We start from the raw sequence: 14,814 nt of genomic DNA, 5'->3' as shown, positions 1-14,814 counted from the left end.
GCTGCTCTCGGGATTTCATCGGTGGCGTACGACTATAATTCACCGGACTGTCCGGTGTGCACCGGACTGTCCGGTGAGCCAACGGTCGGCCGGGCCAACGGTCGGCTGCGCGATCTGCGCAAGACACGTGGCCGAGCCAACGGTCGGGAGGGGGCATCGGACTGTCCGGTGTACACCGGACAATGTCCGGTGCGCCAACGGCTCTCAGGCGCCAACGGTCGGCTCCGCCCCAGAAGGAAAGAAATCCGCACCGGACAGTGTCCGGTGTGCACCGGACTATCCGGTGCGCCAGGCGACAGAAGGCAAGAATTGCCTTCCCAGATTGCTCTCAACGGCTCCTAGCTGCCTTGGGGCTATAAAAGGGACCCCTAGGCGCATGGAGGAGGAGAACAAGCATTCCTTGAGCACTCTTGATCACTCACACTCCAATCTTGCGCACTTGTTCGACATTCTAGTGATTTGAGCTCCGTTCTAGTGTGCTAGTCTTTTGAGCTTAAGTCTGGGTCTTGTGTGTGCGTATTTGCTGTGATCTTTGTGACTTGTGTGAGTTGCTAATCCCTCCCTTACTCCGTGCTTCTTTGTGAACATCTTTGTAAGGGCGAGAGACTCCAAGTTGTGGAGATTCCTCGCAAACAGGATTAAGAAAAGCAAAGCAAAACACCGTGGTATTCAAGTGGGTCTTTGGACCGCTTGAGAGGGGTTGATTGCAACCCTCGTCCGTTGGGACGCCACAACGTGGAGTAGGCAAGCATTGGTCTTGGCCGAACCACGGGATAAACCACTGTGCCATCTCTGTGATTGATCTCTTGTAGTTATTGTGTTTTGCTAAGACTTCTCTCTAGCCACTTGGCGATTACTGTGCTAACGTCTAACCAAGTTTTGTGGCTTAAGTTTAAAGTTTTATAGGATCACCTATTCACCCCCCCTCTAGGTGCTCTCACATAGGCCACCGAAGAAGTAGAGGCTGCTTATTACAAGCAAAAGTGTGATGAGGATGAGGCTGAGGACTAGATATTCTCCCAAGGCGCAGACGAAGCAGAGGCCAATTATTACAAGAGAAAGACAGAAAAGTGTGATGCAGGACAATGCGGCAAGTGGAACAAGGTTGTCGTTGAGGATTGCACGACGAATGAATCTGATGACGAGTTACTTATAGATTGTGATTCTGATTGAATAAGCTAGTAGTGTGTTATGTAGTACTTTTATATCAAAAATGTCTCAGAACCATAATGTTTCAGATTCATAATGTTTCTATTGCATTATCAAGTTTTTCCAATTCACAATTTTTTTCAAGAGCTTCCCTTGTTTTATTAACAACCACAATTGAAATAATCACATATGATAAGATATCACCCATTTTAGCATATAGTACAACACAATAAACACAGAATATCACAAACTCTACATAATTCACATCACAATCATTATATCGTCCACATCGCAAAGTCCACATCGCATAGTCCATAATACAAAGTCCACATCACATAGTCCATAATACAAAGTCCACTTCACAAAGTTCACATCACAGAGTCCACATCACAAACATTACATAGTCCAGCTCGTTGGAGTACTCCATGTAGGCACGTTGGTGTCGTGTGAAGGGCTCCTGGACCTGGTTCCAGCAGTAGGCAGCTGTGGCCCTCAGGCGCTGCCCGGCTACAATGAACCACTCATGAGGAGCGAACTCTCTCAGGCAATCGACGAGTATGTGGGACCACATCCATAGCTGGAGTAGGTACACACAACCACCAAGCTCGCGGACCTCGACGATCGACGACAAACCTCGTAGAGTTGCCTGTAGAGGAAGGCCAACACTCCAGAAGCCCAGCTGTAACCTCCTGTCGTGTCCCAGTCAGTCAGACAGGGTAGAAACATCCATTACGCGTTGTCACCCGTCACGTCTGGAAAAAGAATTGAGCCAAAAAGGTGGAGGATCCAAGCACGACAATGGTAGTTAATCGTCTGCTCGTCTACTCCCGGTGGACACACCCCAAAAGCCTGCCTAAGCCATGTGAGTGGTACTCCGGTGGTGTGGCTACCTCGTAGGTCATCAGGAAGCACTCTCCGAAGGAAGGCCTCGACCCTCTGCCTCCAACCACCAGGTGCTGCCTGACCAGTCACTAGACGACCAGAATGCTGAGACCAAGAAACTTCTGACAGTATTCCAGCGTTACGGTCATCTCGTCGCAGGGCAGGTGGAAAGTGTGAGTCTCTGGCCGCCACCTGTTGGAACACAAACGAATGTTCAAAAGCATGGAAAAAGATGCAATGACTGTACAAGTTTAAAATGTGGATGTCGTTACCTATCGACCATAACCGTCAACACAGTGGGATTGAATGTCGGCAACCCATGGCAAACCTGGAATGATACGACGTCCAAGACAACCCTCCGTTGGTCCGGACCCGCAGAACGGGCAACGCCTAACAAGCATAGTAATTTCATTAGTCAAATATATGTTGCATTTACTAATTTGAAGTTTTAATATATATGCAAAAAATTACCTCTCCCTCTGCGTTGAGACAGCCCCAGTGGTGCTCGTCGTAGTGATGGTCTAGCAAGTGGAACTACGCCATCCTGCAAATTAAGAAAATAAGGTTAATAAAAATATTAAAATGTAACAACAACAATGGCATGGTAGAATAATAGATGTGTACTCTGTGTGTGAGGTAAACATTGTATCACAACAATGGCATAGTAGAATAACAGAAGAGTTCAATTCCTTGCTCGATCAATTCTTGAACCAGACGGTCATCATCGAAATCTAAGGCCCGTGCAACCTCATATGGCTCCTCTTCATCCTCAATCTGAATATCAACACTATTTGAGGCCCTTCATATGTGGTCCGTATTGGATGATAGGGGCACAGAAAGATAAGCACCATTATCTAGTTGTGGAACTCCTGCATCACGTCGAAGGAGCAAATATTACATTAAAGTCTCATCAAACGAATGAACGATGCATGTGAAAAGCGTGGTAAAGACACTTACTAGGATGATTCTGCTTCAAAGGGATCTCCTGGGTGGGTACCACCAGATTTGAGGCCCCACAAACGCCACGAACTGGTCGAGAAATCTCAACCTCGTTCGGGGCCGATTGAGCATATGGCAAAACAACCACTTCTTTCGGAAGCTCAGGTAAAGGAGCTTCACTAGGAGATGCATTTGGCATTTGTGGAGATAACCCGACTGGACCATCACAATGATCAAAGGAAAACTTTCGAACCACCACATCCAAACATGGAGGAACAATCGTCATCACAATTTTGACATATTTCACCCGCTTATCTTCAGAGCCAATGGAGATCAACCGTCAAAATACTGTCCCAGATGCAACATGGGACAATAAACCCTCAATTGATATGCTAGGGTCGTTTAAATTGCAACTAATCTCCTCACAAGCTCTAGTGAAAATCTGGCCAAAAGAGGATCTTTCTTCGAACATCATAGTCACCTTCTTCGTTCCATCAAAACTAACATTCCCATAAACATATTCCTCCACACTTCCTCCATGGTATAGTGTCAATAGGGTGTCCATCTATTGCAAACACAAATTCATAACTCAATAACCACTAAAGATGGTACCTAACTAACACTATCAACTAATGCCTAACTTATTACTATCCCCATCTACTAATTTTCTAAACCCTAAATACTTACTTAACATATTACTCCCAGTAAAAAAATCGACAACACCTCCCATATATGGTGAGGTTTCTAAAACCTGCAGACAAACAAATAGTACGATGGCTGACATACACACTCAACAACTGAGATAACATCACTATGACTCACATATAAAAGGACTAAATATACTCACAAGTAAATGACTAGCTAACTATATACTAAACCCTAAAATACTAAACTAAGTAAATACTAACTAAATGCTAAACACTAACTAACCACTAACTCCTAAATTAAGTAAATACCAACTAAATAAAAAAATTTAAGTAACTATTAAAAAATATTACGTTGTGTGGCGTAGAGATGGCAGTTGGACCCGTGTGTATGGATACCCGCGGGTTTCGTACCCACCGGATATGGATACGGGTACAAAAACTCACCCGTGGGTCCTATCGGGTCGGATACCCGAAATACATCGGGTCGGGTATGGGTAAAATACTTTACCCACGGGTATCCAGTGGATATCCGAAATATCCATATACCTCTTTAAATGTGCTACATCCACTAAAAATGTGTTACATTCACTAGAAAAACTCACTCGTATGTGTTGTTGATTAATGAATATTAATTTGTGTTGTGTTAACAGTCAACTGTAATGTAATCGAGACCAATGAGACATTGACAATATTATAACTGTCAACTTTCATGAACTCATTAAGCTTTTATTCTCTGTACTCAAATTTAAATTTATTGGATGTGATAATTATGAGTTGAGATATTGTATCGACGTGTAGCCAAATATAGTCATTCTCGTGTTGCATTGGTGCTTAGATGTAAACTAAAATATTTTATGCATTTATTATAACACTGATCGAATGTTATTTAGTCTACAAAACATATCCACTGGATACCCGATACCCGATGGATACCCGATGGGCATGGGTACGGGTACAGTTTCTCGCCCGATTGACTTGGTGGGTATGGATATTTGTAGAAGTCTCGGGTACAATTTCGGGTCGGGTATTATTATACCCGAACAAAACCCGACCCGCTGCCATCCCTAGTGTGGCGGTCGGCGCTGCGGGGCGGCGGCTGCGGCAGAGGGCGGGCGGCCGACCGGAGTGGAGGAACGACGGGCGGGCAGGCGCGGCGCACGGGACGACGGGAGGAAGGAAGAGGAGAGAAAGAAGACAGGCGCAGAGCATAAATGCTAGCTTGGCCCCAAGATCTGTGACGCCGAGCTAGGTTGTCACGTACGCTGCCACGTTGGTAAGCTCGACGCCACAACTTATGATGTCGAGCTTCAGGGATCTAATTATAATTTTTTGTGAAAAAATAAAAAATAAAAATTCGGCCCGCACCGAAGTCGTCCCAACAGCGGAGAACCCAAAACGGCTCTGGAAGACTGGAACCGCATGCTAGGCTCCCTGCTCCGTGGCCGCCACCAGCCATCACCAACCACCATCGTCTCTGCGCTCGGCTGCGCCAGCCGCCAGCTCCGTGCCCGACACGCCGCAACCCTCTAGTCCTGCGTGAGCGCACAATTCCTACCCGTCGGCTGCGCCCGTGTTAGCACCTAGAAGGGGATACCGGAGAGAAGAGAGATGTTCTGGTAGAGAAGGGTTGAAGAAGGAGATAGCAGCGAGGAAGACGATCTGATTTGATATCTGATAGCCAAATTGTTCATGCCCCTTACACAACCACTCGGTCCACACGACCAATCAGCCTGCCAACATTTACAAGGTCCACTCCAGCCCAAGCCAGACGGGCGCTAGCTTTCATTAGACACCGAGCCCGCTCTCCTGGCGCGTCTGTGCCTTTTCCCGTGATGCCTCCATCTTCATATACTCCATGTATGGTCATCGTTGTCGTAGCAGCATTGTTCGTATTCTTCTGGTACCATCTTTGACTTGAGGAGAAGATGAGGCTGTCAGGCTTTTTGTGCAGTGTGCCTGTACGAGAGGATTAGAGATTAGAAATTAGAAGAGGTGAGCTAGTGAGGAAGATTGGAGATAGAGATCTAGAGGAAGTCCGGGAAGTGAAGAACAAAGAAAGTATTCAGATTTTTAAATCAACAACTAATCCAAGCTCACCGAGAGCAGCGAAAAGAAAAGCATCAGTAAGAGGTACGGTGTGTTATGTGCAACAACGTTGTTTAACAAATTATATTTGGTTAATGTCATATTTGGAACAACTTCACTTAAAAAATTTTAAATCTATTTTATTTCTTCTATTTAAATAAGTCCAGCTCCACGAGTTCTAGTTTCAAAAAAAAACTAGAACTAAAGGTTTTATAAAATTTTAGAAGCTCCTCAAAGGATGCTTTAAAAACACTGTTTTCATGTACCTTCATAAAGTTTCACAAAAATTATCCACCATATTATTGGTTATATGAGCTATCGATTAATGTCTCTTTATCCACCTGCTAATCATCAAGGATAATTAATAAAATTTACAAAATAAATTATATTACAGGAGTTGAAGTTTATACGTAACCCAAACATTTTTGAAACCTGCCTTATCAGTGTGTTGAAGTTGTTTCATCGTAAAGCTGAAAAATCAAAGATATATTTTTTAAAATAAAGTCCTTTCAAGATCTAAATTACTGGTAATTCTTTATTTAAAATGTACTTTTTAAAGATGTTTTATACTGAACTTTTATTTTAATGCAATGTATGTATTGTCCATTACCGTGCCTTATTTTTGATTTGGGCTCCACCACTGCACATGAATCATGATGCAGCAGCGAGCAGCCTATACGGCTTACTGGGCCGGCCGCCGATCGCGAGCAAACACTTCCGCAGCTCTGGAATTCGGAGGCTCAGGAATCATGATGCAGCAGCCTCAGGCGCATGCGTCGGCACTTGCGGTGGCGCACCCGCACGATCCGGCGGGCGGGGACGCGCCGCCGAAGCAGGTGGCTCAGGCGATGGAGCGGCTGGGCCGTGCGGGCCGTCTCATCGCAGACATCCGGCTCGGCGCGGACCGCCTCCTCGAGGCCCTCTTCGTCTCCGGCGACGCGCCCCCGTACAGCGTGCGCCAGCACGTCGACAGGATGGAGCACATTATCGTCAAGGAGGATGCCGCCATGCGCCTCCACTTCCAGGACCTACGCGCCCTCGGCAGGTACCAGCCCCCAGCATCTCCTCCCGCCCTAACACCTCCGTTCTCCCTTCCCTATGGATCCAGGAGGTTAGGAATAGTTCGCCTGGTCGTTTGTGTTTTACTGACTGCAGACAAATATAAAATTTTACCGACAACAACATTAACACTTCTTCTGATGATGATGAGAGATTTAACATGGCACCTTTGATATTGTCTAACAAATATTCAGGAAATTGGTAACTGTTGTCTGGAATTGCTTTGCTTTAGGTCTTGGGTTGATCACTCTACATACTAAAATATGTCATGGTTTTTTTCATTATGCCGACTTTAGTGTTATGTCAGAACTTGGACCTACTTTGTGGTTGCTCTTAGTTTTGGGGCTTAGGCTTACTGTTGTCTTATACAATGCTTAGGCTTTCGACGTTGAGGTACTGTGGAGATTGGACACCAGTGTTTCTATTTACACATGCTAACTGTCCTTGCTAACCGTCCTGTTTAGTGTGTACCTGTAATTTGGAATTGTTGGATGAATATCTTTTGCAAAATATATGTTGCCAAGATGGGTGAACTTGGTTCTATTTTGCATTTATGGAACACATGTTACATTTCAACAGAACTACAGAACTGTGAAGTCTAAAGCAGTAGCAGATGAAATATTCCGGCAACTTAAGTTTCGAGAAAAAACTGAACTTACTAGGTTTTTTAGGGGGAGAACTTACTAGTTATGGCTAGGCTAATACATGATCTTAACCATGACTCAGGATATTTTGAAGCCATGAAGAAATCTTCAACCAAATATTGAATTTAGTTGAGCACGACATTAGAAACACTTAAGTAGCCTTTTTTGCCATTATTCTCCTAGTAAACTACTTCCTCAGATCGTGTATATAGGTCCATCTAGGTTCGTTCCAAGTCAACATTTTTAATTGTGACCATCAATATATATGATTTTTATATATGTACATGCACTTCACAAGGTCCTGAGCGAATTTTAGTGTGAGGTTAAAGAGGTCACTCGCTGGTTAAAAAAGATCTTGCCTGTAGGGGGCAGACTCTCGTGCTGCACGTGGGCAGCTTTTATGACCTTTCTCAGTCGGGGCTGCGATTGAGATTCTTTTTAATATAATACCGTGTGAGCGGTGTTTCTCCTACGGTCTGAGTTTTTTTTAGATTTGACATTACTAGATTCGTTATGATAATACTTTCATAGTATATAACCTTTTTCATATAGTATAATTAGATTTTGTAGATTTTTTTCTCTCGAACGCGTAGGAGAGCTACGTATCATTATATTAAGAAGAAATAAGATGGTCCAAAATGGACCTAGATACCAGAATTTCCTCCTAACTTCCTAAGGAGGTCTAAAGCAAAGAAAAAGGAAAGTCTCCATGAGCTTAGCAGGAACAATTACAGCACTACAACAAGCAGCTAAGAAACACGGGTGGTGGCTGCAAGAAAGGAGAGACCCTTAGCTCCAGCCATTTCCCACAACTGTTGTTCCTCCCTTGCCTGACAGATAGCTGCGGAACACTAGGAGATAATCCATCAAAGACGATTCTATTCCAGTGATTCCAAAGAATCCAGGCACCCAAGGCAATAAGAGAATTGAGACCCCTCATAGCCAGATCTCCAGAACTTTTGTCAACCTTCTCCCACCATCCCATAAAAGAATCTGTACCAAGAATAGGAGCAAGGCTATGCAACCTAAATTGGTGCAGCATCAGGAACCAAAATTCTCCCGCAAAAACACAGGAAACTAGAATGTGATCCAAAGTTTCAGAATCCTGATCACATAAACGACACCTCTCTGGGTGGTCCACCCCTCTCTTAGCCAACCTATCAGCTGTCCAGCACCTATTTCCTATTTAGAGCCGTGAGCCAAAGGAAGAAATGTCATTTGGGGGGGGGTTCCAAACTCTTTCATAGTGACCGAAGTGAACAGACCCAGTGAACTTCATATGCAGCCTTAGCCGAATAAGCCCCATTAGCAGCAATACTAAGGGCCCGTTTGGCACAGCTCCAGCTCCTGATTCTAAGCGAGAATCTGGAGAAGCCGTGCCAAACGGGTATTTTTTTAACTGATTCTCATGTGGAGCCGAAAGATTGGGAGTCGTTTTTGTGAAGAAAGGTGAGATCTAAAAAAACCTGCTCCACCCTCCCTTAAAACAGCTCCTCAACCAACCAAATATGGACCTCCCCTTAAAGTTTGATCGAAATTACCCACAATTGTCATTGGACAAAAACATAACGAGCCAATTTATGGATTAAACATTTGAGACCATTTTACGCACTACTATGATGGGAATATTTTATATGTTATTGTTTCATAATTTTTTTCTGTATATGCATCCTACTTATTGGTTTGTAACAAAGTTGAACTGTAAATGGTAAAACAGACAATCGCCACAGACCACCAACTCTCAGCAGACAAGAATCAGTTTACTTGTCAAACGATTTTAAAAATAATTCTGATTCTCTAGGAGAATCAGAAGGATCAGCTCCTCACGAGGATCAGGATCTGGAGCTAAAGAAGCTAGAGCTGGAGCTTTGCCAAACGGGCCCTAAATATATGTTTATCTTTCACATCGGGCTGCAACTCAAAATCTGAAATCAGATTCCAGAGATGGAGATAATCCATTAAACCCCCTCACAGATAGAGTTCCTGTGATATCTAAAATCCATCTTCTATTTGTCAATGCCTCTTGAACCGTTCTTCTGTTAGTGATTCTTTGATTCTTTTCGGAATGACTTCAAATAATCTAGGTACTAGATCTGCAATTTTCTGCCCATGAACCCATTTATCAGTCCAAAACAAAGTATTTGCCCCATTACCAACTTTTGATATTAGCACTACCGAGAAGAAAGCCCTTGCTCTGTCCTGCACCTGGATGGGTAAACTGCACTAGGGTCTGCTAGGCTCAGTCTTTTGGAGCCATAGCCACCGCATGCGCAGGGCTCAACTGAGCTCTTTAAGACTAGAAATGTCAAGACCGCCCAACTGGAGAGGTCTACAAACTCTGCCCCAAGCAACCAGGTGGTGCCCTCCTCTAACCTCCTTGCACGCCCTCCATAAGAAACATTTTCTAATTTTATCGATAGGCTTGATAGGCCAAGGGGGGATATTTATCCTCTCTAATATATAAGATGCTTAGTTCTCCTACGCGTTCGATAAGGGGGGGGGGGGGGGATATTTACCGCCATAGCGAGATAAATAAGCATTCCAGTAAGCACATAATGTACTTGCACCTTTCTACCATTTTATGCATTTGTAATGAGAATTTAGTTTCGTTTTAAAACTTTCATGTAAAATGGAACTGTTTCTTTATCATTGCTAAGCATTTAAATTGGCAGATTTTCTCGAGTTTTTTTAGTCTAGATGTAGACTAGTGACTAACAAATATCTTGTCTTCCTTTTAGCCATTCTTTTCTGGCTGTGAATAATTCCTTGTTTTAATGTTAGGAAGGCAACTAGAGGAGTCTGGAGTTCTTAATGGGGCCCTTAAAGCTCGAGGCAATTCATGGGGCTTGCACATGCCACTTGTTTGTCCAGATGGTGCTGTTGTAGCTTATGCTTGGAAGCGACAACTAGCGGGTCAGGCCGGTGCATCTGCTGTGGACAGGACTAGGTAAAATTCATTACTTGTACATTGTGTTGTCTTGTTTAGGTAATATTCCAAATGATGTGCTTCTCCCTATTAACTTGCTTCTCTTCAGTGTTAAAAAATGTAATTAGGCGTATGTTTAAACGCAATTAGGCACTGCGTGGAACACCGGCGTCTTGTCTAGGCCCTAGGCGGCCAATAAAACATGGGAACAGATAAAAAAAGGAGCAGGCACTGGCAGGTGGGCAGACAGGCGCGCACCATGCACGGAGATTGACAAGCAAAATCACACGCGGCTGGAGCCTGGATTGATGTGAGATTGTTGATTCAGGGTAGCGCGAGCAGGATGGATCACGGGAAAAAAGGAGCGCCCCTGGATTGACGTGCAAAATCGTACATGGGGCATGGCTGGATGGGCAGGATTGCATATGGGCGGGAGGGACGCCGGGAAAAAAGGAGCAATCGCTGAGCTTCGTGGGATAAAAAGCCTTCCTATGCCGCTGTCACTGCTGCCATCGCATCTTCTGCGTCAATGGCTCACTGCTTATCTGATTGAGTGCCTTGTGTCTATTTACTTGTGAATTTGTGATGCTTTAAGACCTTAAGCTTGACCCACTCCACCTTGGGAGTCCGTACGTAGTAAACTCCTATTACATATGAACCCTCCTAGCATCTAGGAAGTTTTTAAAAACCTGGCTTCTTTATTCTGTTCTATAACTCTAATTTTCCCTTCTGTACTTACCCTCCTGTATCTTCACCCCCACTCTTGTCTCCTTAAGCAATAAAATACTGTAGGCCCCCTACAGTAACTTTTACTTAAAAAAAACGCTTAATCATGTTTAATCTACGTTTACTCTTCCTAGGCACCGAGCAGTGGGCTAGTGCCTAGAACCTTGCTTTTCTTTATGACATTTTCACCAGCTATGTTAATAGAATGTGGTTTTGTAATATTTATTCGACGGTAATATATTTCTTTTGTGACACCTGAATTTGTGCAGTCACGTTCATTCAGTTCTGGACCTCACTATGACTTGCAAGTGCAGAAGTGCTTTCATGGCTGAATTTTATGAGAAAATCTATGGCCTGATCCTCTATTTTCAAATTTGTGTTTTTGTTTTGAACCTTTCTTTCTCTAATTGAGAATTTTCGCTCCACTTGCAAGAATTTGTCTTCCTCATTCATCTAAACCACCACTTTTGTCTTTTAAGCAGGAACCATTTTAATTACTATGCTGAACAGAATTCATTCTTTTTCAAATGCGCCTGACTTATAATGACATTGGAAATATCACATTTTTTTATTTCGTAACCATGTTTGGATGTTAGAACTTTGCAGTGTTTGCAATCACCTACCAGTCTATATGAAGAGGACAAGAGTTCAACACAACCGTGTTCCTGTTTACTTTTGTACAGCAGACAAAAAGTATCTAGAAATTATACACCATTTATGGTTATTCCATTTCGGGATAAGCAAAAATTCCAGTTTACGTCACCCCACTATCATGTGTGTTTAATTTCAATCCCGTCAACCAAATGAAAACAACTAATCAATTGACACCCACCTGCTGCCACCCCTCTACCCAACACAGACACGCACATGCACACACATCAATGGTGTTTTTAGAGGGTTTTGCGGAACCGGTGTCCTATCTGGGTGGTCCTCTCATCGCAATCATGGACTCCAGCTATCCTTACTGTCTATGATGAATAGAGGTGGTGTTTGTGGCGATTTTGGATGCCACCCAATCATCTCCTACTATTTTGGAGACTTGACGGAAAACTGGAGAAATGATCACTAAATTTGCATTATTCATTTAAGATGTGCCCAAGTTTTTTACAATTTTGAGCTTACCCATGCTTTCAGGTTAGCTCTCAAGGCCTTCACTGACCAGAAAAGAAGATTCTTCCCTCATCTAGAAGATGAAGTTGTTAGCCATCTCCATGATGGTGAACCTGGTGGCACCAAAAAGCCAAAGTTGTTTACCAGCAATGGAGATCTAGAGGAAAAATCTTTGTCTGACATACTGAAAAATTTAGAACATGAAGCATCTAACATAAAAATATTCACATACTGGCATCTGGATTGGTCAAAAAGAGCTTCCTCATTAGCATCTCTGTTGGATGATGACTTTGTGGATCCATCTAAAGAGCTGAACCTGCAAAATATGGGCAAATCGAGATCTGGTGCTCTGACAACTTCCATAGACCAAGTCGCAGTTATTGAATTGCTGGTTCCTTCAGTATTTAGAGCTGTAGTGTCATTGCATCCTGCTGGATCTACTGATCCTGATGCAGTGGCATTCTTTTCTCCCACTGAGGTAATGACTTTTTTTTTCTTCTAAAAGTTGATTCTATCCAGCTCAGTAATGAATATTGCATGAGCAGCAATGTGGCCATGTGCTGACGTTTCACAGTATGCCTGATTATTCATTTCTTACATACCAAAATCACTTCATTGTTTTAGCATGTTTCTACTAACTCTTAATGAACAAACCCAGTCACCTAGTTGATAAATTTGGTAGATATCCTTTTTGACACATGTGAATGTTCTGCAAGGGAGGAAGCTATCTTCATGCAAGGGGCACGTCGGTACATAATGTGTTTAAACATGTAAAGGTAAGTGTGTGTCTTTATACTTAAATTCTGTTCTCATAAGAGTAAGAGGCACCAGGGGCCTGCTTGCTTTGAACCTAGGCAGATTTGCCTGGCTCTCCATGCATTCCCAGGCGTTGGGTTTTGTGAGCCTAGGGTGGAGATTGCTGCCTGACAGACCTTAAAGCAAAAAACCCTTAGGGTCCGTTTGTTTCCCTTCATTTTTGAGGAATTGGAATTTAACTAATGCAGTAGGCTATTTTTTAGAATGTGACATTCCACAACTTTCTAAAGTGTATATATAAGCCTATCTCAAATTCATGGGAGATGGAAATTAATTCTATAGATTTACATGTTACTTTTCTAATGTACAATCAATAGCACACTCTTTTACTTGTTTCTCTATAACATAAATGTAGTGTATAACTATCTATCTGATATGATTTAGGATAACATACAAATACAATACATAAATAAACATATTAACTCAATTAGTTTTGTTTAAATTATAATTATTAGAATATAATTCAATTCCAACGAAACAAACAGGACCTTAATAGAATGTTTTGATGATTATGAAGGAACATGCTGACAAGGCATTGCAGTACTTCATCAGTGTGGAGCCGAGTAAAGCACTACCTCTTCTTTTGGTACGTTACAAGAATTTACAAGCCCTTCACATTAGTAGTGCAGTCAATGACATTGTTTTATGGGGGGGGGGGGGGGGGGGGGGGGGAATCATTCCAAAAGCTTGATCGATGCTATCCTAGTTCCGACACTTTTGTTGTTCTCCATTTCAGACATTTTCTGTTACTTAAAAAAACATTTTATTGTCTCGCAGCGTTGGATTGCCAGCTATCAGACTCTGTTTACGAAGGTTTGCAGGTACTACTCGTAGATATCAAACTCCTTGCGTTATTTGCATTTCTGCTGTTCTAACAAGTAACTCTTGGATTAATATGCGTGCAGCAAATGCGGACGGCTTCTGATGATGGACAAGTCTTTGGCTTTGCTGTTGCCTCCTGTCCACCGCCCCTATCACCAGACTTCAAATATTGGACCAGATCTTCAAGAGGCCTACCACATTGGATGTTCCTCCTACGACGGCTAGCTGGTGCTTCTAAGAAACACCCGAGACTATTTTGGTAGCACAGGATGTTTCTCGCGTTGTCATCGACGAAGCACGTGTACAACAGTCCTTGTGTGTAAAACATTGTCCTTTCTGGAATGTATCCAACCCATCAGGTGTCCTTTTTGTACTTTGGTTAGTGTATGCATATTGTCATGTGCTGTACAAATATATTAGCATTGCTACTTTATTACGGGTGGGGCCTAGCCCAAACTTGATACAGCTAGGATAAAGTTAGAGCAGTTGCTACAGTTTCTAGCTAGCTACCTTATTCTATACGCATCACCCTAGCTGACTGCTGCATCTGATCCCACCATCCCTTAGACTGTGTTCAACGGTGTGCGCTGGGCTCCCCCTCCCCTAGCACTGTAGCAGATTTAGGGGCTACAGTGCGCCCCTACTCTCTTCACCGCCTTCCTCCTCCTCCTCCTCTCCCCTCCCGATTCCTTCTCTCTCCCGCTAAATGGATGGGCACGCTACGGCGCTCGCGTGCCCTCCGGTTGCTTCCTTCCCAGTGAAGCCCGCGCGGGCGGAAAACTCCGAGGAGCGACCACCACGCGACTCCACGGCGAGCGCACCACCGCCGGAGATTTTTGGCGTCGATCCGCCATCCGCCGCGATTGATTTGGCTTCCTCTGGGCGGCGAGAAGCACACGCCGTCGTCAACGCGGATCCGCTGGGGAGCTTCGCCGTGCGGCGTCACGGTCGATCCGTGCGAAGACGCCGCCGTCGGTCCTCGTCCCACGCCAGTTCGTCGTCAGCGGTA

The 14,814-nt window shown here is 43.8% G+C and overlaps 1 protein-coding gene across 2 annotated transcripts; it reads left to right on the top strand.

Annotated features, from left to right (window-relative positions):
- Positions 1-6,317: 6,317 nt before the first annotated feature.
- On the top strand, positions 6,318-14,306 carry LOC100193632 (uncharacterized). Of its 2 annotated transcripts, none has more exons than XM_020549483.3 (7): positions 6,318-6,747; positions 10,187-10,352; positions 12,192-12,645; positions 12,884-12,943; positions 13,501-13,569; positions 13,761-13,804; positions 13,889-14,306. In XM_020549483.3, the coding sequence occupies exons 1-7, from the start codon at positions 6,474-6,476 to the stop codon at positions 14,028-14,030; spliced, it is 1,209 nt and encodes a 402-aa protein (XP_020405072.1). In that variant the 5' UTR covers positions 6,318-6,473; the 3' UTR covers positions 14,031-14,306. The 2 variants fall into 2 exon arrangements, with proteins under 2 accessions (XP_020405072.1, NP_001132203.1); NM_001138731.2 differs by having other exon boundaries at positions 6,327-6,747; positions 10,191-10,352; positions 13,889-14,283.
- Positions 14,307-14,814: the final 508 nt, after the last annotated feature.

This window comes from Zea mays, chromosome 3 (genome assembly GCF_902167145.1).
Source record: "Zea mays cultivar B73 chromosome 3, Zm-B73-REFERENCE-NAM-5.0, whole genome shotgun sequence".
NCBI classification, from domain to species: Eukaryota; Viridiplantae; Streptophyta; class Magnoliopsida; order Poales; family Poaceae; genus Zea; species Zea mays.
The sequence above is the reverse complement of the archived record's forward strand: the minus strand, read 5'-3'. Positions and strand labels throughout refer to the sequence as shown.

Coding starts and splice junctions, on each gene's coding strand:
- LOC100193632 (NM_001138731.2), top strand. CDS start 6,356: ATGATGCAGCAGCGAGCAGCCTATACGGCTTACTGGGCCGGCCGCCGA. Junction 10,353..12,191: donor TCTGCTGTGGACAGGACTAG/GTAAAATTCATT, acceptor CCATGCTTTCAG/GTTAGCTCTCAAGGCCTTCA. Junction 12,646..12,883: donor CATTCTTTTCTCCCACTGAG/GTAATGACTTTT, acceptor ATGTTCTGCAAG/GGAGGAAGCTATCTTCATGC.